Here is a 27,043-nt window from a genome sequence, read left to right as displayed (position 1 = left end):
CGAGACAGTAGCACTGGCCCCCACTGAGCTGAGAGAGCTTTTGGGTCAACCAGAGCTCTGCTGTGTTTGATGGACGTTGAAGTGATGAGAGTCGAGATAAAGCAGAAAAACAGAGCAGAGGAGCCAGTAAAGACTTTTATCCTCCTCTTCTTCTGAAGTGCTGCTGAGCCCTGTGATCTGAGCCTTTGCTCCTGTTCCCGCCTGGACTTGGTCAACAAGCCACACAGGGTTCAGAGGGACAACCTCAGCTCACAAACTCACCAGGGCCTCTTATTCTTGCTGTCACTCTGGTGTGCCTGAGGCCAGTTACCAAACCGCACCATCGTCCTCTCACATTCACACACATGGACAGCACTTGCAGAGGTCGGATGGTGTTATGCTCCAGGGAACAGGCTCAGCAATTTGTTTTATTGGCCCTGGCCTCCTGTACTCTGAATGTTTTAACCCAGGCAGTGTGGTTCTTGTTGTCTCTGTGATTCATCCTGAGAAGGAGCTGAGATTTTGAGGAACTTTTTCTCTAGTCCTTGTACATGTCCCATCTCTTCTCATGCTCACCTCTCTGCTCTCTCTCCATTTTCTCTTCCCTTTTTAGAGAGCAACATCACAGTGGCATTATCCAGTAACTCCTCAGAGGTCCTCGAGGGGGATGTGATCCAGTTGACCTGCTCGGTCTACACCACCACAGGCCCCCTGTCTGTTGTGTGGCAGTGGACGGACAAGCAGGCGACTGGAACGGTGCAGGAGGTGGCCTCCCTGGATCGGGATGGCACTGTTTGGCACAGTTCGGCCTACAAAGAGCGCTCCAGCTACGGGGAGATCCGTGTGGAGAAGATGCAGAGCGACACATTCTCTCTGTCCCTGTATAATGCCTTACCTGGAGACGAGGGCCAGTACCGCTGCACAGCCACTGAGTGGCTTCAGACCGGCACTGAACCGGAGCTGAACTGGGAGAAGATCGGAGAGAAGTCAGCCACCAAGACAGTCACTGTGAAGACTGTTGGTAAGTTCCTGCCGCCCTAATCTAACCCCTCTGACACAGCCAGGGCAATAAGGCACACCAGGCGGAAAGAAGGGGTGCTGTGGGGGAGTAAAACACGGAGAACAAGACTATCATTTTAATAGTTTTTCTTTTTTAACTGTAGATTTATTACTCTGTTGTACTTCAGGTTTTGCAAAGCAGTCCTCTGGCCTAGCCAGACTATAAAACTGATTACAACTGTCCGTAATGAGTCCAGCAATCAATAAAGCAGAACCAGAAGATCGCCATTTTTTCCCCCCAAGGCATTCTTCTTTCTTTTCAAAACCTGGTAGTTACATTACCCACAATGCACATCGGTGTGGTGGATTTTCTGTCTGGATAAAAGCACAGACACTGACTGATTTTGAAGATTAGCTACGTTAATATTGATCAATAAGGAGATGGGGCTCATGCAAAGGTGCTAAATCATCCCCCATCTCTCCAACATTTAGACAAACTAACTTTTTTATACGATTTTAAAGACAAAGAAACAATCAATGATTGATCAATACATATCAGCTTATAATTTTGACCAATGGCAACCAGCCATGTGTCATGTCATGTGAAGACACACTAGCACAAAAACACAAAGGTCCCAAACACAGAAATGAACTTTTCACCTCTTAAGTAGGACAATACCCTTAAATATAAAACAAAGCATGGCCTCTTCTAACACTGCAGTCTTTCCATAGGGAGATCATGCAAATGTTTAATACTGGTCACACTAGAGTCTTGAGGGCCTGCTAAACATAAACGTCCATTACAAATTAAATATGCAGAAACTAATGTGAATAAAAATAGCATATTTCTTTACTTTAATTAGTCAAAAACCACTTAGAGAATAGGCTATGTGGAAAAAAAGAGGCTTATTGAGCACAGAGAAGCAATAGAACAGTTTTTTGTTGTTTTGATAAGTCAGCTGCAGCTTGTTGCAGGTTTAAGTGTCCTCAATCATATGGATCAATTTCTTTATCCTGCTGTAGTATTATTTCCATTTCTGCAGATGGAACTACAGAAAATGCACTGCATATTACAGTGTTTTAATCTAAACATTAAAATGTGCGTACCTCATATCCAGAACACTTCCTGTCCCCCATTAGAAATCTGTTCCTGCGTGCACAGTAGGACATGTAAAGACAGCGTGTCTTCACACATGCGCCACTCAAAAAGAGGCATATGGCTTGTGAGTCGCTAACGACTGATGAATGGAGCGGACAGAACATGCAGTCCACATTGTAGAATACACCATGGTTTATTCATGCACCGCTCAGGGGAAGGAGCTATTATGACATACACACACACACACACTCTCACACCACCTGCCACACGTCAAGAGCAGTGCTACCGTGACACCCATCATAGATGCACACACGCACACTCACACACACGACCATATGGATTAGCCAGAATTATTAGAATGGAAATGCAGCGGCAATGTGTTTCACAGTCTGTGGGTCTCCTCTGTCAGTGCTGAGTTAAGCTGAACATCCTCGGTACAGGCCGAGGAAGCCACTGGAGCGGAGCAGTGAGGAGTTGGCAGGCCAGGAACACTGTGCTCAGTATACACACATACATACACACACATAGTCGACGGATTAGCTCCCTGCAGCAGCACACAGCGGTGCTGCAGAGAGGAGATGTCAGTTTTTAAGTGGCCATTTGTTAAGTTTGGGCAACAACAGAAACATTAGTTTGAGGAACAAGGGACGCATTATGCAAATCAGGGTAAAGAAGTCCGAAGCTGCTCGTCTCTCTTCAGTCCTCGACGTCTTCTCTCCTCCTTGCTTGTTGATCAAAGGATTTTCTAAATGTGCACTGTTGTGTGACCGTCAGTGTGCGTGTTTTACCTCGTCTCAGATTTGTTTTGGAGCTCGTTTTTCTCACTTTAGCTCCCAACTATGGTGTTATTGGACGTAAACCCGCCATGCGGAAAGAGCACTTTTTCCTGTGTTTCAACTTTCTTCTCTTCTACCACTCTCGCCTCGCTTCTTTAGTTCCTGCACCTAATAAATAAAAAAGAAAAGTTTTACTTCCCTCTGAGCCCAGATTAGGATTCATACTGGCATGTCCTCTGAGTGAACCGGACCACAGACTGAAGCTCAAGATATTATAATATGTGGTCACTGTACAATAATTTAGTTCATAGCCTCCTCCTTTATGGACTCCCTGCGCTTGCTGACAAGACCTGGAGGGGATGGAAGAGGGATGTCCTCTGGGAGCCTTGTGCGGCACACTGAAGACAAAGGTGCTTCGTGGAGAGAGTCTCCTTTCCAGCTGATCGGCTTAAGGGGCCCTCAGGGTGTCTGGGGTGGCAAGTGTGTAAAAGTGAGAAGCCAAAACACACACACACACAGGAGTCTCCCACTCAACCACACGCACTTTGTACAGCGAAAGGGAACTCATTCATGTTTATTCACACAAACAAAAAGAGGCGAGTTGTATGGGAAGAAATGGATCGGCGTGAAATCCTCTTTTCTGTCACAGAGACGAGCAGACGGTGAGGGACATGGAGGGATGGATGGATGGAGGAGGGGGAGCATGCAGGGAGATGAGAGATAGAGTGTGAGAAGGGAGAGTTATTGTCTATTAAAGAATTATGGCCCCAGGCGGCTGTCCCAGCAGTAGCCAAGTCTGGACAGAAAGCCATCGATTACACACCCTGAAGGACACCGGGGGTGGTGGCTGACGGAGGAAGAGAAGAGGGTGAGGGACAGATAGAGAGTGACGGCGGCTGTTGACAAGAGCATAATGGAGAAATCTGCAAAGTCTCAAGGAAATGAATTGTCTGCGCTGGCAAAAATCCAGACCTGATCAACACGTCCCTCTGTCTTTTTTTAATCTCTCTTGTATTCATGCTCAATCATTCACATTCCCCCCTAGAAATGACCCAAAAATAGGCCGGCAGAGCCAGGTTATTAAAAGGCCATGGAGGAAAAAAGGGATTTTTTTTTTATCTACCGTATCTTACTGTCTCTTTCTCTCTCTGGATTCCTTTGCTTTCCAGTGTAGATGTATCCTGGCAATAACATATGGAGTTGGGTGAACGTTTCAGCTTAATGAGGATAGTTTAGACTTGGCAAGGAGCGGGGCGTGGATCGAACATCGGCGCTTAGAGGAAATCTCTCCCCTGGGTTTTCTTTGTTGCATCACCCATTCATTTTAAAGCGTGCTCTCACAGTCGAGCACACAAACTCCGAGTAGTACATACATACATACACGCACACATTCATAACCTTAATGGCAGGCTTTTGGCCGAAATAACAGAGGGAAAAGCTTTTGGAGATTGAGAACTGCTTTACCAAGTCAGTGCACTTAAAGTAAATACTTTCTGTATTTTGTTCCAGCAGGGGGCTTTGTTCCTCTTGGTAGCCATGCTTAAAAGGAAAGTTTCTTCCTGGAAAAGCGATTACGAAACCTAACATTATTTTGAGCTTTGAGCTTTGACAGAACAGAATCGCTCAGAATCGACTACTCTTTTTAAGCTTTCATCATAAAAACATTATTTAAAGGGGAACTATGAAGAAATTCAAACTCAGAATTTTCATATTTACAATATTAATGAGGTAATTATACAAACTCAGAAATATTTATGCCTACAATTTAATATAATGATGAGAGTTTGTTTATTTAGTTTGTTTAGGAATATAAAAAAATCAGTCACGAAGACCTTACTCTTCTGATTAACATTTCTTCCCCAAAACTACGTAGTGCACCTTTAACAATCTGATATCCTAACATCATCTCTCCTTTCCCTCCACTTTCTAGAGTCCTCCTTCATGGTGTCGGCCTCATCACGGACGCCGTCCGTCACCTTCGGAGACTCCTTCGACCTCCTGTGCCTGGTCAAGCCTCGTCACAACCCCCGCGTCCCCACCTCCGTCACATGGCGCTTCATGCCAGCCAGCACGGAAGCTGACGGCGAGGATCAGGGAGAGTTCAAAGACCTGGTGACTTTCACCCGCGAGGGCACGCTGCAGTGGGGGGAGCAGCTGCTGGGACTGGGTACCCGTACCACAGTGGACCGCTCCCACTCCAACACCAACTTCCGGCTGTCTGTGACCCGCGCAGGGCGTCGCGAGGCGGGCAAGTACCAGTGCACCGCCGTCCTGTGGAGGAGGAACTACAACAACAGCTGGAGCAGAGTGGCCAACCGCACCTCCAACCTGCTTGGCATCAGCGTCCTACAGCCAGGTAAAGCTGCATGGCTGCTTGCCAGGCAGACACACACCTAATTGGGAGGGACACAGAGCAGCACACAAACAGGGACAAACACAGATCCAGACACACAGTCAAACACACACACACATCAAGTGAATTCAGCAGAGCTTAGAGGATTTCTGCCTGCTCTAATTGCTCTTAGTCTCTGGTTTAGCCTCTAATTGGAGTGTGCGTGGACATGTCTGTGTGTCTGCGTGCGCCGGGCAGGGTGGGGTCTCCTAATGGAGCGCAGTGAATGGATTGCTAAATATCCCACAGGAAGAGAGAGCTGAGTGAAAGAGGTAGAAGAGAGGGAAGCGAAAGGATGGAGACAGAGGGAGCGAGAATGAGTGATAAAGAGAGCGAGCGATCTGTCCTTGAACCTTTTTCCTCAGCGGAGGCATTAAACTGTCTCCGCCGCCCTCATTGGCCCTCTGTGCTCCACACGCACACACACACAGTCAGACACAGCCCAATTAGTGGCTGAACACAAACAACAAACACACACAGACACACAAAACACACACCCTCCCAATTTAGCCCAGTCTGGTGTGCCTCTACAGTATGATGCTTCATTTATTCAGGTGAAGGTGCCTTAGGCAAACACTCATCCTGCTGATGAATAACAACAAAAAAAGCACCGTCTGGTTTTCAAAGCGGTCCAGCAAAGCATCATGGTTTCTGAAGTACCGAAAGGGTCCAGATTTGGTCGATTTTGAATGATGAATATGAGCGATGTGGGACGAGAAGTAGGTTTTAAACTTGAGAAAGGCCAAATATTCGTCTGCGATGTTATATCTGTGATTGTGAATGTCTGAATAGAAGTGCTCGAGCTCGTGTTTGCTGCCTGCCTGCGGGTCTCTTCGATGTTCAGGTAAGGATAACTAAGACGGTGTATTGAGTTCAGGGGGCAGACTGCGGTGATCAATAACACTTTCAAAGCGAGCCAGTGGAATGTAGTCGCATGTACAGTACAGAGAGTCTCTAATTCCCCACTTCTATCGATTCAGATACACACACAGATGCAAACCCATGTAAACAAACTCACACTCACACATTCATGCGTACAGAAGCAGCTCGGCGGCGGCGCCTCGCTCGCTCGACTGAACGCGCTCTGACCTTAACCGTTCACGCAGAACAGCCGGCGTCCCCCGGCCCTTCAGCAGTTATTTGGAAATCGACTTATCATCCTGAATGCTCGTTTAAACCCCCAACCACCCACCCACCCTCTCCTCCCCCCACACGTTGTTTATCCTTAACCAGAAATCTTAACCGCGCACAAACATAAACATTCTGCAGGGGTATAAATACTGGGTCCTCCTCCCACTCCTGTTTTCTAGCAGCATCTCCATGACAAAGTGATCAGTTACCTTGGTAATGCCATCAGAAACTGTGACGATGTGATCAGTTGCAGACCGAAAAGCCAATCAGTAACCATAACAGCGTGATCACTCTGTGTGTGAGGGCACTGTCTCACAGGGGGGAAGGCGAGTGAGTAATTCCTTTATCTCACTGGCTGTTGCTCAGTCCCCGGTCATGCTGCGCTCGTCTCCTCCACCTCCTGTCCCTTTTTTTTTTTTTTTTTTTTTTAAAATCTTTTTGGGTTCGTGCACGATCAGACCTTCATTTAGACCGATGATTCATCTGTCAGAATGTAGGACGTCTCTCTCTGCCTCACGCCTCTCCTCCCCATCTGCTTCTTTCCCCATTCTCTGTTTCTCCTAAATGTTAACCACTCCTGGCTAAATGAGCGGCTGGCATTTTCAGTCCCTCCCTCCGAAAGGAGCGGGATAAAGGGGTAGTGCGTGTAATGAGGTGTGAGCGAACGCAGCATCTGAGCAGATTCATAATTGAGAGACTTTAAATCACGCCTCCATAGGTTACCTGCTCAATATGTATGAGCTGCCTCCACCAGCATTGTGTGTGCACATACACGCTCATGTGCATGAATGAGCCCTCGCATGTGGTGCGCCTCTGAGAGCTTTCATATGCTTACTTTGCATATATACAGAAGCCTACCTCACCCCCCAATCTCCGGCGACACAACAGCAGACCTGTTTCTCGGGAGCTTTCTGACGGTCCGTTACACCACCATCTTGTAGTCAGTGCAAAGACGTGTGTGTGTGTGTGTGTGTGTGTGTGTGTGTGTGTGTGTGTGTGTGTGTGTGTGTGTGTGTGTGTGTGTGTGTGTGTGTGTGTGTGTGTGTGTGTGTGTGTGTGTGTGTGTGTGTGTGTGTGCGTGCGTGCGTGCGTGCGTGCGTGCGTGCGTGCGTGCGTGCGTGCGTGCGTGCGTGCGTGTGTGCGCCAGACATAAGAAGGTTTACAAATGCGGGACGACACTCCTCATTAAATCATTGTAGAACTTCAAAAGCGGAGAGTAACTAGCACCAGAGAAATGGCGCCCTTGATCCTACATCCATGCATCTTAGATCAGCAGTGGAGAGAAGTTGGATGTTGATAAAAACTGGACCGAAACCAACACAGAAGCAGTCAGCCGGTCAGTGTGACACTCGTCGGAGCTAGGCGAGGGTGCCTGTAGCCCGGCCCAGCCCAGGCCTACTTCCTGTTCCAGATTGCATTAGCAGCACACTGCCTGTGTTCAAGTCTCGTGGGTGACATCAGAGGAGTTCACCACCATATCCACAAGCACACACATACATACATATACAGTACATAAAAATGTTGATGTTCCTCGTGAGGGCAGCTTGCCTCGAATCATCCACCACAGGAGTACACACACCATCATGTACGTGGATACACACACCGGTGGGGGGTTTACCTCCCAGAGCCAAAGTGTAATTATCTTACAGTAGAACACGATTCAATATTAGCCCCCACAGCAGACGATCTCCACAAACACACACACAAAAACATAAACACACAGTATACAGCTCACCATACAGTGATATTAGATTTCACCTGATTGAGTTTTCTCTTTGTCTCCTTCTGAAACGCAATAATGGCAAACACATGTTCAGCATGGCAGATCACCAGGGAAGCCTCAGTCTCTACGACACAATCTAATATCATCTACTCATAACTCGCACGCACGCTCCTCATCTCTCCCACACACACGCGGAGAAAACACCCCAAAACTAATTATGCCGAATCTTCCCTAATGGAACGGAAGTTTAGATTAATGATGGTTTTGGGAGTTCAATACGTTTCTTTCTCATCATTCCAGTGTGCGCACGTGCACGTTTGCGCGTGCGAGCGAGGAGCGGGATATTAAGAGCGTCTGGTTATTGGCTGAGCTGGAAATGATGATGGTGATGATGGGGGGGTGGAGAGGAAGGGAGGGGAGGGACGGGTGTCCCACTTAGAGTTTCTCCCTCATCTCTCCTCGCACACCTACGCTTGCCTGGCTACCTTTCACTCACACGATCAAACATCATGAAGACGAAGAAATGGATGCCTTTACTGTTTTTTTTGCTTATTCTTATCCTTCTTTTTGTTTTGCTCTCTCGTGGTTGGGCTTTGAGTTAGACGATATATGCCTCCTTCTTTATCTTGTCCCGCTCTCTCTCTCTCTCTCTCTGCGTCTCTCTCTGATAGTTCTTGAGGGTATATTCCCATTTAATATGGGCTGGCACCAGCAGATGCCGCATGTGCCGTTCTTCTTTCATGCCAGCGAAGTACTTGCCACCCAGCCGTTATTGATAGCAGCGGCGTCGCTGCGGCGGTGATTGGAGATTCCTGCTTATCAGGGCATGGATAGGAGCTGTCTGTCTTCATTAGGGCCCGGCCTATCGCACTCATGTCCTCCTTTCTCACTCTCGCCTCCATCTCTGTCTTTCCACATTTGGTTCTCACTCTCACCATAAGTCTCTTTTAATGTCTTCTTTCCCCTTCACTCGCACTTAGCTGCATGTTCCCCTCCACGCACGCCCCCAGTTTCTTTCTCACTCTTGTGATTTTTCAATATTTTATAATTCCCTGCTCCCCTCCTCCTCCTCCTGCTCTCCGTAATTCTCTCCATTATGTTTACATTTTCCTTCAAACAGCTACTTCACCATTGTCAGTTTCATAAATAATAAGGAGGTGGCAGCGTGTATGTGTGCAACACACAATATGCTTCTCCCACAGTTTAGACAAACAATCAGAGTGCACGCGCTGCACACACACACACACACACACATGAAGCCGCATCGTCATAATGGGTGATAAATGAAGAGCCTTTGAGGGATGCACTGAAACAGAAAATAATTTCGTAAGAGACTTTTGATTAATCACGTCGCTTTCAGACATTCAAGGTCAGGCTCCTTCCTTCCCCGTGTCTTCCTCCTCACAAGAGCAAACCCTTACGCCCTTGTTCTCACACAGGGACATTTTCCTGTCAAATCCAATCCAATCTAGGCCTCATTTCCTATTTCACCCAAATCTGCAGACACAATGAGATTCTCTGTGTTGTGTCCTCCTTCCATCTCTCTTAAGCACCTGTGTGTGTGTGTGTGTGTGTGTGTGTGTGTGTGTGTGTGTGTGTGTGTGTGTGTGTGTGTGTGTGTGTGTGTGCGTGTGTGTGTACGCACGCGCCTGTGTGTCCTGCTGCTGCTATAATTGAAGTCGTAACTCAGAGCTAGCTACAGTGCTGCTGCTCCCCATGTAAATCAGAAGCTAATAGTAGGAGCGGTTCCGGAATACACACACACACACGCACGCACACACGCACACACGTAAACACACACACACACACACACACACACACACACCAGTCTCTAGCCTGCACTATCTGAATGACCACTGTTCTCTGTGGTTTAATGAGCATTATGTGTTTTATGCTTATTGGCAGACCTGTTTCAAAAACACACACACACACACACGCAGGCACGCACGGTTCAATCGGACACGTCTTCATGCTCTCCACTCTGTGCCAGCTTCTTTTTGGCCCATTAATCTCCCAGAGTTCCCCTGCCATGACCCCCCCGCATCTCACCCCTCCCTCTTGCGCATCCGTTTCCCGGTCAGGCCGGCCTGCGTCCAGCAGTCACTCTCTCAGACAGGCAGGAGGAGGGAAAGTGCAGTCAGTGCATCCGTGTGTTCGAATAGGAATATGCATACGTGTGTGTGTGTGTGGCTCTGTCTGGGTGTGTTCAAAGCTTCCGCTACGTGCACAGATCTCCATAATTAGCCCAGTCTTAATGATATTGTAAGGGGAGTTGGAAAGGGGAGGAACAAGGAGTGGTAATATCCCTGTGACACAATGGGATCATAGATACATCGCAGTCATTAGCATAGAAATTAGTCCCCCAGTTCGGCAGAGGAGCCGCTTCTCAGTCAGGGGAACCCCATCCCTCATTGGTTCTGACTAGCAGCCTGCTCTGATCTACGCCCGCGGTGACAGAGGTCCAGACGGGCCGGGGTGTGCAGCATCTTGTGTGTGTTTTTGTGTTTGTAGTCACAGAGGTTGGCGAAGAGCAGCAAGCCAAAGTGAGCTGTTCCACGGGGGGTCTAAAGCCCTCAGTCCTCCTGACATGCTCGGGGTCCTGGCTGTGGATTAGCCCATGGCTGTGCTAATGCTAATGCTAAAGGAGGAGCAGGCAGCCATTAAGACTTTAAGTCCTCTGGCGTGGAGCTTGAGAGACTGCCTGCTGCTTTTCTGAAAATCCCCCCAGGAGCATGTTCACACTTTCTGTCTTTTACATCTCTCTCATCTTTTCCAGGCTCTCACTCTCACTCCTCCGCTCTCTGTTGTGAATATATCTGCTCAGTTTGGTGATATATATCCCTAAACTCTCACTACTTTTCTCTCATCCTGTCTTCTTTAAAAAAAATATCCCATCCATCTACTTTAATTCATCCCTCTCATCTCTTTATGTTTCTTTCTCTGGCCCACTCTGGCCTCGTTCAGCTAAGTGGAAGCATTGCATCTGCGGCCCAGTGGATAAGTCATCAGCTCAGTGGTCATTACGCACATATTAGACTATATTTAAAAAGAGCCAAAAATGTTAGTCGGAGACCCCACCAGCACCTCCGCTGTTCGCACTTCATTTAGGCTCCATGAATATTCATGAACCCACAGGTGAGGCCGATGAATATTCATGCTAGTGTCAGGTGATTAGGCAGAGTGTGATCAGGAGAGACGTAGATCATGCTAACACAGAAATGGGGGGAAGAGGTGATGACTGGTCAAAACAGAGGCTGCGATGTGATAAATTACAGGGGCAGTGGTAGAATCAGGATGTTTGAGGGGCAGGGGCAGAAAAAACAAAAAAAGGCACCAGCTGTAGGCGGTGGGGCACCTGCACGCTGAATGTGTACTGCACCCTAGAGGGCACTTGATCACGTTTTCTCCACTGTAAGAGCACCCTAGAGGGCACTTTATCACATATTTCTCCACTGTAAGAGCAGCCTAGAGGGCACTTGATCACTTTTTCTCCACTGTAAGAGCAGCCTAGAGGGCACTTGTTCACATTTTCTCCACTGTAAGAGCAGCCTAGAGGGCACTTGATCACGTTTTCTCCACTGTAAGAGCACCCTAGAGGGCACTTTATCACCTTTTCTCCACTGTAACAGCACCCTAGAGGGCACTTGATCACGTTTTCTCCACTGTAAGAGCACCCTAGAGGGCCCTTGATCATGTTTTCTAAACTGTAAGAGCACCCTAGATGGCACATTATCTTGTTTTATCTACCATAGCATGCACTTTCACCCCTCTCCATTGAGTCCAACAGTGCAGATGTTAGAAGCGGAGATTTCAACTTTGACGCTGAGAGCCGGCCTTGTGTTAAAAGACTTCACCTGGAGCGTAAAACAGAGATGTGTAAAATGAATTGAATTTCCTCTGTAGCCAAAGAATAAAGGATAACACTCTTTGATTTACAATTTCAGGCTGTACTCTCCTCCTCTGAACATTCGGCCAAGCCGTTTCCAAGCTCCTTTGAAGTTATCCTAAAAATTTTGTTACAAGCACGCACGCGCGTGTGTGTGTATATGTGCGTGAGAGAGAGCTATGGTTAGTGTGCGCTGACCTGCCACAGTGGCATCCTTAGCTGTATACATCTCCTCCCCCCGGACTCAAACTTGTTTTCATCTGCTCTGCTTCGTAGTTGTGCAGCACGGCTTTTGGGGGTTGGGGGTACACTCTGCTGTCTTTCTGTCTTATCAAAACCAGGCTGATGTTTGTAGCCTTTGTGTACTTACCTCCGCTGATAAATAAAAGGAATGAAGACAGCTTTGTCTCAACTCGGCACTTCCTGTAGCTATTAAACGAGACAAATTGGGCACACATGGGTAGGGGGTGAGACGAGGGTTCAATGAGCCAATTAGCGACTTCACAGATTTGTGTGCGCTGTAATGGCGCTACATGCCCGGCGAACTGCTGAAACACACAAGTCTCTGTAAGAGGCACTCTGTCTGCATACTGCTCAAATCATTAGATCTCTATTCTGCTGCCCAATAAAATATTTTTCACACAGTTTGCACGGCAGGAATCCCACTTTTAATTAAATTTAATTAAACATGCTGTAAACAAGGCTGTGGCCTTATTCAAAGGAGATTTTTATTACTGGAAGATAAGTTCAATGAGGTCCTTGAAGGTGTCTCAGCCATACCTCAGTGTTCATTAAGATGGGGTTGCCCTGGTAACCACAGAGGCAGGTGAAGTGTTGGAAAAGCTGTCAACTTTCATGCTTAAGGTTTACTTTAAAATTACGAGCTTTCTTTATCTATGCCTGATTATACAGGCAGTTTCCGCCTCCTTCTTTCCTTGTGCAGAAAATAAATTAAAAAGACAGCAAAACAAAAAAAAAAAAACGGAGGAGAGGAGAAGCATGTAAAATGAGCCTGCATGCACTTCCCTTCTCACTGAGGCCAGGTTTGACTGGCACATGAACTGATGCGGAGCAGTGAGAACAAGTGTTTCCAATAATGGATTTGTCTTACTTTGTGGATGCACCCGTGAGGCTCATTAAAGAAACACAGTAGCGAAGAACATGCGATCACACTTAAAATATGTATTGACAGGCTGACTGCTCTCACTGTTGAGGGAACGCATATACATGCTGTGCGGCCTTGTTAACAACGTACCCCGTAGCATAATGAATCCACCCTCATCAATACCACACATATACAAACACTGCATACTTAATGGGCGTCATAAAGAATTTTTGAGCTGGTTTGCTCCTGCTTGCGTCAGCAGATGCATTGATGTAACTGTGGTGGGCTGGCTGTGCCGTAGTTGGAGGGAGAAACTCGCGCTCACTGTGGGGAATTGACACGTGTCCGAGGATGTGACAGGCTGGTCTGTGAAGTCGCTGTTCTCTTACTGAGACATTTCACAGCAAGAGGATTCTGCAGGGAGTGCAGACTTTAAGGTTGTTTTGGGACATGAAAGGACAGCATTTCTCTTCCATTTATTTCCCTTCCGACTTTTTGCCCATTGCGCTTCAATTTTATTAGTCTCTCTGTCTCTGCTTGAGTGCGTACTTAGTTATTATAACTTGTAATAGCTCATGATTCTACCTAATAGGGCTTGAATAATTAGCCTATTTTCGCTTTGAAAAGGCATTCCTGTAAACACTGATGTACGGCAGCAGGCTCTCAGCCCCCAGTTTTTCTCCTGGCTGCGGATTCAAACTTCAAATGGGAATCGGCAGAGAATTGCTTTGTCCTGTGCCAATCCAATCCTGCATGGTTCCACTTCAGGAGGTTCAGAGGTAATTCTCCTACAAAAAAAAAAATGATTGCCAGGATTCTGTGGGGCTCGGCAGTAATTCCGGATGGGAAGATTGTCAGGCTTCCTACCAAGTCTCTAGTGGGTACAGAGGCAATGATGATGACTAATTTGAGATGCTAGCTCGAAATACCGTTGCACAACTGGGTGGCCTGATGATGCCTCGCAGCCAAGCATCTTTTGACATTTGCAGCCGAAAGTGTGCGTATGTGCCATGCAAATATACAGGATCACAAACAGCCATCACACGCACAGCAATCTGTGGATAAGGGTGAGGTTGTCTGGGCAGATGGCTGCGACCCCAGGCAGTCAATCAGTCAGTCAGTCATAGAAGAGCTTAGCATGAGCTGGGAGGGTGAAACAGAGATGCAGGGACTTGTTTAAGAATGCAGGAGAGATGGAAATAAAAGGTAGATGACTAGTTATTAACAAAACCTGGTAAATTACCAGCCACAACAGCGTCAGCTGGTAGTTAACCAGGTAATGTTTTCACTTTGTGGGCAGCTGTGGCCATCTTAAGATGGTCTCTAGGACAAATGTCTGTTCCTGTTTTCATTTGACAAAAGAAGCCATCGTCATCAAATGTTAAAGGATACCTATTATGCTTTTTCATATTTTTCCTTACCTTTAGTGTTTTATCTGATCTAGTGTATGTAAAAGATCTTGAAAGCTAAAAAGACCAAAGTCCTCACCAACAAAAGCTCTTCTCTCCCACAGAAAATATTGCTCCTGAAACGCCTCGTCAGTAGTCCCACCTTTAATTTTGTGACTTTGTGACATCACACTACATCACCAAGTCACACATTTGCATAATTTATGCCTATATTTACGGTAGAGGTGACGCTAACTGGAAGCTGAAAACTGAAGCTGACTGGGTACTCGGGAGGAGGGCCTTAAAGAGACAGGAGCCAAAACAGAGCGTCTCAGACAGAGCACTGGACAGTATGAGAAAACTGAGTTTTTTAAGCATTAAAGCATGTAAACCTTTTCTAGTAGTAACCCAAAATAAAATTATGAACCTGAAAATGAGTATTAATGTCCCCTTTAAAGGCTGTATGTATAAACACAAGCACTTCAAGAGCTCAGCCTAAATAAAATGCATACACATCTCCAAAATAGCAAAAATTTGATCAGAAACAGTCTGATTAAAAATGACTGGGGAGAATTGATAAGAGTAGCACTACTGTATATTTGTGGTCCATGTGTGTATGGAAACAAAGTTTGTTTTTCCAAATTTATAGACAAGTTAATGCATCAAAAACTGCGATTAACACACTTCTAGTGCAAATACATAGCCACAAAGAGTCCTTTGTACTTTTAGGTTGTCGTGTGCAATCACAAATCATCTGATATGTGTGTTATTTTGACAATTCTGGCAGCCATCGATCCTCTGATCCCAAAATAGGTATTCCACTCTCATTTTGCTGGGAAGGGGTGGTAAAGTGACAGTCTGCAGCTGCACGCCTGCTGCTCAAATCAATTAGGGGAATTTGTTTCCCCAAATTGGCCTCAGCCAAGACACGACTGTTGGCTCACTGTCAGTGTACCAACACTTGAAAGTGCTACCAATCAAATTGTTATTGCAGAGGTTAAAGATTGTTAAAGTTGCTGATAGAGATGGTCCTTGCTAGGTCTGCCAGTTCCAGTTAAAGAGGCTTGAAACTTCACTTTATGAATACACATAAATTGGGAATTGTCAGTCAATCGTAATCATTCAAGCTGTGTGATATTTGTCGAGTGCACTTGTTACACTTGTTGTTTAACGATCTCCCAAAGTTGCACAGCGGTCTAGTTCAAGTCATGTAATGTTGAATGTAAAGTCAAGCTGCTCCCATGGCATGGAAAATGAAAAATCCTCCCCTCAAGCATTTGACAGCAGAGTCCCTGGTAGCGGTCACACCTGATGTACCTGCAGCTAATCCCATCCCACAACCGGTGTCACTGTAACCAATCCTGTCGGAGCATTCGGGGCAGCCTCAGCTCCTTCCTGACATCTCAGTCACACCTCTACATCAACTCCACCCCCTCCTGTCTGCTCTCTCTCTGTCCTTGCTCGGCTTTGAAACCACATTCCTTCCTCCCTCTCTTTGCTTTTCTGTCTGGCAGCCTGACAGACCCCCTGCCCTGCTTTTGTCTTGTACCTTACCTAATTATATCCACAGCCCTGCGTTCCGATCCAACCCCCCTCTCTCTGTCACCCTTGTCTCTTTACTGCTCTGCATCTTATCTTACATTTCTACTGTGATACCAACAGACCTCCCATCCCCTCAGCTTTGATTTGCCTGACATTTCCTCCTTCCTTCTTCATTCGCTTTTGTCACCTGCCTCACCCACCCACGCGCCACTATCTTTCCCTGCCCCGATGCCACCAGAAATAAACCCAGCAACAGGTCATCTGTCACGAAACAGAAATTGCATTGTGTACCTGTCACCAGCGCACACATATTCCTGCACCCAAAGGAATGACTGTCTTCTCTTTCCCTTCGTCCCTACTCTCTCCTTCTTTGCAGAGAGCAAGCTGCGAGTGCAAAAGACCAACCAGTCCCAGGTGTACCTGGAGGACAGTCGTGTCAGGATCAACTGCTCCATCTCCTCCCAGACCAACAAGGACTCCCAGCACGCCGTGCTGTGGTACGTGAGGCGTGCAACCGGGTCAGAGGCCGATGAGCTCCTGCTGAGAATTGAACGGTCGGGGGCCTTTGAGTACGGCGCCTACGCAGACGAGGAGAGACTGCGGCGCCGAGTGCAAGCCGAGAGGCTGTCACCTCGACTCTATGTGCTGACGATGAATAGGGCAGAGACCAGCGATTCAGGGACATACTACTGCCTGGTGGAAGAGTGGATGAGCGACCCAGATGGAGCCTGGTATCGACTCTCCAGGGACTCCTCAGGGTTCACACAGGTTTCGGTCAGACAACCAGGTGAGCAAGCGATCAGATGTGCTGTTTTCTTGAACAAAATGCTTATTTATTCCCACAGCAGGGAAGCAGCTGCTGCCTTTTTGTCCCCACATGCTGCCCTGCTTAAGACCAGTTGAATATTGTTGACCCTCCTCTAAATCCGCCTCACCCTGCCTCCCACATGCTATGTTAAGGGCATCGAGGACGTCTGGCTCTCATGACCTTGCACCTGCCCTGGGCTGAGCTCAGGTGGCAAAAAATGGGTTGAAGTCCTGCCAGTCGTCATATGCCATGCCTGAGGGCAGAGCCTGGCTCAGACAGAGAACCTAATCCTCTTGTCCAGTATGCAAAAACATCCAAATTGCTAGAAGCCATGATGTACCTGCTGCCACCCACATCCTGAGATCCCCTCTCCTTACAGTCATCTTAGAGGCCCAGTGTGTCCGATTTACAGGGATTTAGTGGCAGAAATGGAATATAGTGTTCATAATTAAGACGTATAATCACCTAAAACTAAGAATTGTTGAGCCTTCCTTACTTCCTAATCGGACTTTTATATCCACAGAGGGGGTGGTCCACCAAGTCCACCATGTTTCTACAGTAGCCCAGAATGGACAAACTAAACACTGACTCTAGAGACATCCTCTCGCGTTTATGACATTCTTATAGGTCACTATAGGGCAGTGGTGGAAAGAGAGCTAAAATCTGAACTCAAGTACGAGTACAGTTACATAATGGAAATAATACTCGATTACATGTAAAACTACTGGAATTAAGATAATACTTACAAAAGTATTCCTCTCAAACACTACTCAGAGTATTAGTTACTTTTTAACCGTTGATGTTTAATGCATTATCAATAGAAGACATTCAATCAAAGAGGTTTGTTTCTCCAAATCTTCAGTCTGAATTACTCCCACTCCTGCTCTGATCACCTCGGATCACCTCTCCAGACGTGCACCTGCTGCAGAGTTTAGTGTCCGTATGTCAGGGATTTCATTGGCCCATTTGTGATCGGGTAGCCTTATTGGCTGCAACTATGCAGATGAAAGGTTTAGATATTAATTGAAATAGTACTCGGTACTAAATTATGATTTCAAAAGTAACTAAGTAGATTAAATGGCGTATTGGATACTTAAGTAGGAGCAAAATTACAGACTTGAAGTTATACTCGTAAAAGTACGCGAAGAATGACTTAATTACAGTAATTTGAGTAGTTGTAATTAGTTACTTCCACCCCTGCCGCAGGGGAGGGTGAAACAAGCAGTGTTCAGTTGTTTGGAAACTGCAACCTTGACATTTATGTGTGTGTATATAGAGAGCAGCAGGGATGACATGTTTTTGTAGGCTAACCCAGAAGTTGGCATCGCCCTGGTTCCCTCAACAAAAAGCCTATGGGATTTTTCAATTGGATTTTGGATTATTGCAGAAAATAAGCTCTGTCATACACACAAGTTTATGATACTTAGACGTTTTGTTCAGCAAGATAATCTTCACAGATGAACACCACTTTTATGATTTTTGAAGCATAAATTAAATTTCCAGAAGTAAAAAGCTAGCGTTAAGCTAACGACTTCAACATCAGCAGCACTAAGCTTCCTACTGCACCGTACTGTACACACTTTACTATAAACTGAGCAACCTACAAGTTGTACAGTGAGAGTTAGAACAGTTTGCAACTAAACTCCGCCTGTAGAGACGAACTAGTGAGTAGATGAGTTTCAATGCTCGGTGTGATGACGTTTAATGTCTATAGTCTCACTAAGCCACTTCTTAGCAACCACCTTTTTTAAGACACATAAACACTTAAAATTCACAAGTGGAGTATGTTTTTTATGTTGTACAAGAAAATGTCAACATTTCTTAAGCCTGTGTTAATCACAGACTTTATATCAGGCATTTAACCGAAAACCCATTCAAAAAAAACCCATTGACTTCAAGATGAGGGAACCAGACGTGCAGAAATGCCAACTGATTTCAGGTTTCAGGACTCGTATCTTTTTCTCTCCTTGACTGAATTTCCCCTCACCTCATTTCATCTTAACACAAACTCGCCTCTACAATCAAACTCAGTGCCCCCAAATGCAAATAAATAACAGCTACCCATCCATCCTTGTCATACCCTTATTTGTATGAATCAATTCGACACACCAGCTGAAGGTGACTTCTCTGAGCTTCTTCTGCCAGGTGTCCTGTTTATAATGCAGAGTGAAATCCCTCATATGGCATCAGTCCAACGAGAACGTGAGGATCAAAATGTCTGGTCATAAGCCAATAGGGCAAGGAAAATGCTTGTTTTTTATGTAGACAGTGAAGCAGCAAACATACAAATACAATTTTCTGCAAATTTGGGAACCTTATATTTTCTTTGTATACAGCATTGATTCCTTTCGTGAGCTGATCAACACAAAGTTATGTGTGGGAGCTCAGCCAGGTATATTATTCATAACCGTATTGGTTTTTACTTCTAATGATACACAAGATGAGTCAAATATGCAGTATAAACATCATGGATATTCATTAAGGAGCTAAAAAATACATTCACCAAGGACGTCGTCCAGAAATCTGTTTGTCTGGAAGAAAGATGAGGGGAGATGAGTGCCAGCACTCATCGGGTTTTTTTTCCTGCTCTCCTGCTGTCCTTTCTGCTTCTCATTTTGCTTTAACAAGAAGACTGTTCCAATCTGTGTGTGTGAGAGGAGCCCAAGAGAGCTGAGTCTTTACTGCCATTTTAAAAAAAACAAACTGCAGTGGAACTGGGTCATTGTACCACCCCTTAAGGGTTGAAACATACCCATACAGACAGACAGACAGACACGCTAGCCTTGGGGTAGGATCTAACCTGGCTGGAGAGCTGAGAGACTGCTGATAGCTGTGGGCAGCGCTGTGGGATTTATTTATTTTAGCCTTTTGTGTGCACATTTGAAAGTTTGGTGTCCCTGTTAGCAGAACCATTTGAATTTGAAGTCCAAATTAGGGCTGCCAACCACGTTGGATGATTTGGATGATCTGCTGATTATTTGTTATCCTTATTTTGTGTTTAAAATGTGTATAAATACCTACCACAGTTTCGTCTTTAACAGACGTCTTTATATTGCTCATTTTGTCTGATCAGCAGCAGATATTTAGATTTCTGTCATTCAATCATTTGAGAAAAATGTGGAAGAAAGGACAATTAAATGATTTTTGAATCCATTAATCATCATCACATCACTGGTTTAAATAGATCCTTGAAAAGCTTCAGTTTGAGTAAGCATTAAAACTTGTGTGTTCTACTGTCAGGCCCTAACAAATACTGCACATTTTAAAACATACCAACTTTTTCTGCCCTCGTCTGTTCCTCTTTCTTATCTTCTTCCACCTCTGCAGAGATTCGATTGCAGGTGGAGGAACAGGAGTCAAACGTGACCGTGGAAGAGTCCGGCTCCATCCGACTGGGCTGTAGCATCCCATCCCAGTCGTCCAGAGACTCCCGCTTCTCCGTCTCCTGGTACGTGGAGCGCCCTGAGGACGAGGACGATGGCGACCAGCCGGCTGAGGAAGACAGAGAGCGGGAATGCGTGTTCTCCATCGGCCACGACGCCGTTTTCGGAAATGGAAACTGCAGCCCCAGAGAGGAGGCGGGGCCAAATTCCCGCCTGCAGTTTGAGAGAATGACCTCGGACCTGTACAGCCTGACCATTCAGGGAGCGCGGCCGACAGACGCAGGCAGATACTACTGCCACGTGGAGGAGTGGCTCCTCAACCCCCGCAATGCGTGGTACCGCCTGACGACCAACAACTCTGGGTTCACTTTCGTCAATGTACTGCAACAAGGTAAGTCCTTAATTAAGCAAATCCTTTGAGCTTCTCTGAATGTAGGTGAAAATGAACGCTGTGACAAACCTATACTTGCATCAAAGGCTGTCTTTTGATATTATACTGCCAACTGAAGACAGGTGATGCTCTTCACAGATAGCACAAGCTGTAATTAACTGCTGCTTCTGTGGATGCTTCATCTCATAGCATATATATTGTCATATTGCCCAACCCTAATATATCCTTTTTGTTACAGTACATATAATGAGAGGATATTATAAGCCAATTACGGAGCTATATATGTCATCCTTGCCTCGGATCATCTGGCTTCCCCACTTGCAGCATTTGTTTTGAAGACAGGAGGAAGCCCAGTTAAAAGCAGAGCCAGAGATTGCCTCCCACTGTTTAACGTTAAAGTTGAGTGTATAACTGTGTCAGCGGCAGTGCTTGGATCTCAACATGTCAAATAGATTCATTCAGCAGTCTCAACAACTAGATACATTTAATTAATCCACATACTAAAAGAGTCAGGAAAAACAGGGGCCTCATTTCAGAAAAAAACTGCTTGTCCTATCTTACATTTCAAAGATGGGAAGAAACCTTATCTCAGGCCTTGTATTTTATCGTCAGATATCCTAACTTGAACTGTAAACTCGGTTCTTCAACAGGCACTCGTCCCATCATGCCTGTATCTATATTTAGAATGTAAAAGAGACTGTCTGTATCCATGACAGCAGCTGTCTCACTTCTGTGTCACTGGCGAGACAGATGTTCAATTTTAGTCAGAGATAAAACTCATGTCAGTGTAGGAGAGGATATATACCCAATAATCCATAGTTTGGGCTAACAACTTTATTAGCTTCTCCAACAGGCTAACAATGGTGTTGGCTTCTACAACTGGCTAGCAACTTTATTAGCTTCTTAGAAAGGCTTACATCAGTGTTAGCCTCTCCAACAGGCTAGCAACAGTGTTAAGAAGAGTTAGGACTGTTATGTAATAGCTCATTTCCTATCCTAAGATTAGATTGTTTTTTTTTTTCCTAAATGCAGTTAGAATTTTTTTGTGATATCAAAAATCCTAAGTGTTATCCTAAACCGAGATAGGATAGTATTTCAGACTTAAGAAGTTTCTGTAATGAGGCCCTTGAATACATTTTCTTGAAAACGTCCAGTAAGACCATTTTTTCCAGGAAGGCTTTGCATCTGTGAAAATATTTGTCAATCTTTAAAAATGCGTCTCTTCTCTGTCCACAGTGTCCACCGTCCAGTCAGTGGTGTGCGCCAACGAATCCCTCTTCTACTTCGTCTTCTTCTACCCCTTCCCAATCTTTGGCATCCTCCTCATCGCCGTGCTGCTGGTGCGCTACAAGGGACGCAACAACAGCAAGAGCCAAGAGGGCAAGAATGGCGCCCCCCTCCTGTGGATTAAAGAGCCTCACCTCAGTTACTCCCCCACCTGTCTGGACCCACCTGCGCTCAGCCTACACCCCGGCTCCGTCGACTAAGCGAGGTCCCCTCCAACCTATGCCTCGCGCACATTGCGGATTCAGCCAACACAATGCCAGGGAGCAGATCTGGACTCCACCTTCAGACCTTACTGTCGTTCACTGCTGTGTTGAATTAGTCAATCAGTTTCCTACCCTGGTGGCTGCCTGTTTTATGTTAACAACAGTGTGTGTTTTGGTGTGTGTGTGGGTGTGTGCGTGGGTTAGAATGGGTGTGCCATGTTAGCACGATTAATCGAGTGTGATGGTCAAGAGAGTATCATGAGCCTCTCTCATTTTTTTTGTTTTCTGTGAAACTTAATCTCATAGCTGCATTCTGATTTTAATTACTCTGAATACTTGTCTATTTTTCAAAAGAGAAAAAAAAAAAAAACGCGCACATTGAGATCACCGGCCAATCCGGGAAGGACATTTAAGAGAAGGAACTCTATAATCGACTCCGGCACTGAGTGGATGCCAAAAAAAGTCTCCGCACTGATCCAAGAGCAGCCACAGCCTGGCCCACTATGTTGGTTGCCATAGTGATTCTCTGCGCCCACTGACTCCGTAGCTGACGACTTGGTTGCCAGCCTGCATAGAGACAAAGGCAAGGACACACAAGTCTGTGTCCTGACTGAGGATGTGTGTATGTGTGTTGGCCCACCTGCCTCCACAATGAATTTGCCTTGGCAGACAGAAACAGGTCCTCGTGCGCCACTTAAACACTGCCAGACACTCTGGCCTTAGTGAGAGACTGCTCCGCTCTTCTCCTCTCTCCTCCTCCATCTCTAAAAGGAGGCAGCGAGAGAGAGAAAGAGAGGGAGGAACGTGGAAACGATGGAGATTAAATGAACAGTCCTCTCCTGCTGAACATATACATACATTGACATAAGGGATTTTTTTTTTCCAGTGCCAAGACCTCCTCATTCCCACTCTGTCCTCTGCAGCTAATGTTTGAAGTTTTAAAGGGGGGGGGGGGATGATTGGTTCCGAGGCAGATTGTAAATAATGTCTGCTCACCTCCTGCTGTGGGTTTATGGGCCTTGTGGGCAAATGGGCAATTTCTACACTCACGTTGAATCAGTTGAATTGTCCTGCTTAAATCACACAGTGGGGGCTATTGACTGCACATTGCTTTATGTCGCCCAGTATGACCACTCTGTCCTGTCTTTAAAAGATTATCAGAAGCTCAAAAGATGCATATTAGTTTAAAAGCGAAGATTTGTTAAGATTACCAATGTGTGGATGTGTCGTAAAACACTCTAAAAATATTATCTGCACATTATAAGAAAACAATTCGACGGGCGTGGGCAAATGTTTGACTTTTGTGTTTATTTTAAAGATTTTTCTATTTATTGTTTTATACTACTTTGCATAGCTTTGTAAGATTTTTTTTTTTCCTTTTTGCTTTGAAATTCTCTAAGAACTGTGCTGCTTGTGTTGCCAGGCAACTGCACCAAGCAGATTATGTCAATAGCCTGTGTGTTGGCAATGTGGTAGATGTAGAAATGCTAGATTTGTCCTGCGCATTGCAGTCTGTAGCATTTCATACCAGATTGTCAAGTTTGGTCAGTGTCAAAACACTGTATATCTATACCTATAATGAAAATTACCTGTGGCTTTACATGTACAATAGTTGAACAGACGAGTCACACAAATGAATTCACTTAATGCTTTTCGCTTGAGTCGCGTTTATTTAGTGAAATGTGATGTAACACCTAGGTAGGATGTTTGATCAAAGACAACTGACGCTGAACTGTCTTCTAATCATGGATTCCAGCTGAAGGCCGTCATCCTCGGCTCCCCTGACGCAAGGCAGAAGGGTTGAGAAATCTGTGTCACCTTCCCTGGAATGCAACTGCCAGGAGAGAGGTGTGAAATCCTCCACACGACCTGGTCCTAACCCTTTCACTGCCAGACTGGTCATGAAAACTCTTGAAAAACTTGACATCGTTGTCTCAATCGTGTCAACATGTATATTGCATGACAATACTGAAGGAGGAATTTTGATGTTTTGTAAACTTTGAACTCTTTGAGCATTGTGTTTGTGTGACAGAGCAGTGCCCAAACCCCTCCCACCTACACCCCGACATCCTGAACTGAGAGTCAACACAAAGCCCCGATCCCCTTCGTCATTTACAATATCTGACTGCCAATTCCAGATGCCCTTTGAACCTGTGAAGTAATCTATTTCAAGAATGGGTGTTGTGGAGATTGTGTTTGATATTATTGCTCATATTTGTCTTTTTAATGCTTTGCTTTTATGCAGCACTTCATTAAACAGATTTATGTCAAAAAAAGAAGCCAAAAGTACGTAGCTGATACTGACACAAGCCTCCGAGTTCTGAGATTCCAGCCTCCTTTGCTGTTCTTCAAGGTAAACGGTCCATTTCAAGCAGACCGCACTATTCCAGGTGGTGATTTTCAGTCGAGGGAGTTACACATTCAGCTACTAGTAAAAGAGGCCCATTGATTAGCTGCCCAACTGCTCATTATAACCCTTGTGTTTACAAGTGTTCCACAAAAGTGATATTGATGTGGATAAATAACCTTTAGCAGAGAACTGGGATAGTGTGTGCACCAAACCTCAGTTGGGTTCAAGGTGTTGGACAAAAGCAGCTCGCAATGGAAAAAGATGAGTGGTCCACAGACTGAATATTGCAAGCTCTCCATTGGTTAATGAGGTGATGTTTTGGACATCAAAGTCTTTGTCAGGCAAACTCCCGCGTGAGAGAAAAACAACTCCGAGTAAGAACATGACTTATAAAACTCCAAAAAGAAGAATCAACTGTATACGAGTCATGAACTCACATGTACGGAAGCCTTAAACGGTCATAGGTCAAACTGATTATTCCCTCCAATTTCCCCTGATAACGAGTTATTTATGTTAATACCACGGAATAACGTGTTTTCCTGACAAAACGACTTTATTAAGTTCATAAGAATGGACCGTTTCATACACGCTGCTCTGTGGGGTTGGTTTTGGGAGTTTTTAAGCAAACCACATGAACTTTTTATTACTGTTAATAATGGATACTCCTTGATCTGACATTTTCAGCTCAACTCTTAGTTGCTACACTTGATCCCATGTATGAATGCCAGCATGGCGTTGCTGATCTATAAACATTAGGCTATAAGCGATAAGAGGGAACAACCTTTTGTTTTCTTGTGATAATGGATTAGTTTATCTCGTTATCACAGGATTACAAAGCTAATTTTCTCGAGATCTTAAGAAAATAATGTCTTTATCTCGAGATAACAAAGCTTGTTTTCTCAAAATCTCAAGAAAATGATCTTGTTATCTCGGGGGAAACATTTGTTATTTTGTGAAAATAACATAAGTAACTTGTGATCTCAAGGAAAAATGGAGGAAATATGCATCTGTAAATAGTCTCACTGTTGGGGGAGTTGTCATATTCTCTGTACATATGACCGCTTTTCCTCACACATGGGTGTTTGCCTAACACACCTGTGGTCAACATGTTGTCTCGTTAATATTTAGTGTGCAGACTACCTTTTTTTTATCATTATAAACAGTCGCTATCCTCCTTTTGATATTAACTGTGGCCTGCTACTGCAAGTCTGAGGTGTATATATATCAAAGACTGCAAGAAAAAGCCCTTCTGTATGATCACCAGGAATAATTGATGGAGCCGCTGGAAATGTCTTATGCGCTTTGACAGTAATGGCTGCATATCTTATTGACTTGCATTTGCATTGGCAGTAAACGCTAATAGGGAGCTGATTTCAGTTTTTCATGAGCAAAACTACCGGAGCTTGTTTGTTGGTTGAATGATTGCCTTTTATAAATCTTGAACATTCCCAGAGAAGCAGGTTGTGTAAATGGTGCCACTGAACAGCTGCTCCAGCTTCAGTGTGTAAATCACACTACCCGAGACTTCATTCACAAAAAAATTAATTTAATCTTTTCTAGACTTGAGCCAGGAAGTGTGCGGGGCGAGGTCGCGGCGTGCGACGTCACGGCGCCGCTGCCGCCATCGGAGCAGTACAGTGGGACTCCGAATGGTGTGTTCTGTAGTGATAAATGAATACCATCCATAGCTGCCTCCCAAGATTCCTCCAGACGTTCTCACAGTGTTGTAGCTGCGTTTTTTTTTTGTTTGAGGGCTGCATGTGTTGGCTGTGTGCTGGCTCCAGAATTTAGGTGTAAAATAGTTTGTGGTGATGTTTTCAGTTCAGCCAGTGATGCTTTATTTTCAGTGATGTATTTTTATATGACCATGTTTTTTTGTTTGTTTTTTTCTTTTGTTACTCTATCAAATAGTTGCCATCGTGACCATTTAAAAAGGCACTTTGCTATTGTCAGTTTATTGCAATAAAATACATTCAGTGCATCTTCCTGTTTTCCTTTCAACCACATGCGGTTTGCAGTAATTATTCGCACCCTTGAGCAAAATTGAGCAAAAACCAGATGCCAATAAAATGTCTTGATTGTTTACCCTCGAGATCGTGCATTTAAAATATTCACGAGAATCAAACCTTTTAAGTGAAGGACCATAACTGAAAGAAACATTCCTATCATATGTGTGCCATAATTATTCACACCCCTAACTGAATATTTCCTGCAGCCTTCCTTTGCCATAATAACACCTTTGAGTCTTCTCCTTTAATGCGTGATGAGGTACATGGCACAGGATCTGAGACCTTTCCTCTACAAAGAATCTTCAGATCCCGAGGTCAGCGCCTGTGGACTCCTCATTAGCTTATCCTACAGATTGTCTATGGCGCTTATGTCAGGGGACTGTGATGGCCATATCTTTATTCTGTGGTCTGTGGAAGTATTTTTGTGTAGGTTTTGAGGTCTGCTTCAACCATGGCTCATTGTGGGTCAGAATAGCCAGAAAAGCATGCAGGCTTGCATACTGCAAAGTGCGACCAGATGTAGTAGGACATCCTGGTATTTTTGGCATACTGCATTTCACATACTTCACATTGGGACATACTAAAATTGGCA

The 27,043-nt window shown here is 45.1% G+C and overlaps 1 protein-coding gene across 1 annotated transcript in view; it reads left to right on the top strand.

Annotated features, from left to right (window-relative positions):
• The window catches only part of igsf3 (immunoglobulin superfamily, member 3), an 81,640-nt gene extending 59,201 nt beyond the window's left edge, over positions 1-22,439 (top strand). The window contains exons 5-9 of the mRNA XM_073473348.1: positions 593-1,000; positions 4,784-5,209; positions 16,397-16,807; positions 20,156-20,602; positions 21,839-22,439. Of these exons, the coding sequence (XP_073329449.1) occupies positions 593-1,000; positions 4,784-5,209; positions 16,397-16,807; positions 20,156-20,602; positions 21,839-22,089 (1,943 nt within the window). The 3' untranslated portion in view covers positions 22,090-22,439. The remainder of the gene's footprint in view (positions 1-592; positions 1,001-4,783; positions 5,210-16,396; positions 16,808-20,155; positions 20,603-21,838) is intronic.
• Positions 22,440-27,043: the final 4,604 nt, after the last annotated feature.

The sequence above is a fragment of the Pagrus major genome, chromosome 9 (assembly GCF_040436345.1).
Source record: "Pagrus major chromosome 9, Pma_NU_1.0".
Classification (NCBI taxonomy): domain Eukaryota; kingdom Metazoa; phylum Chordata; class Actinopteri; order Spariformes; family Sparidae; genus Pagrus; species Pagrus major.
Note: the sequence above shows the minus strand (reverse complement) of the source record. Positions and strands in the feature narration are given on the sequence as shown.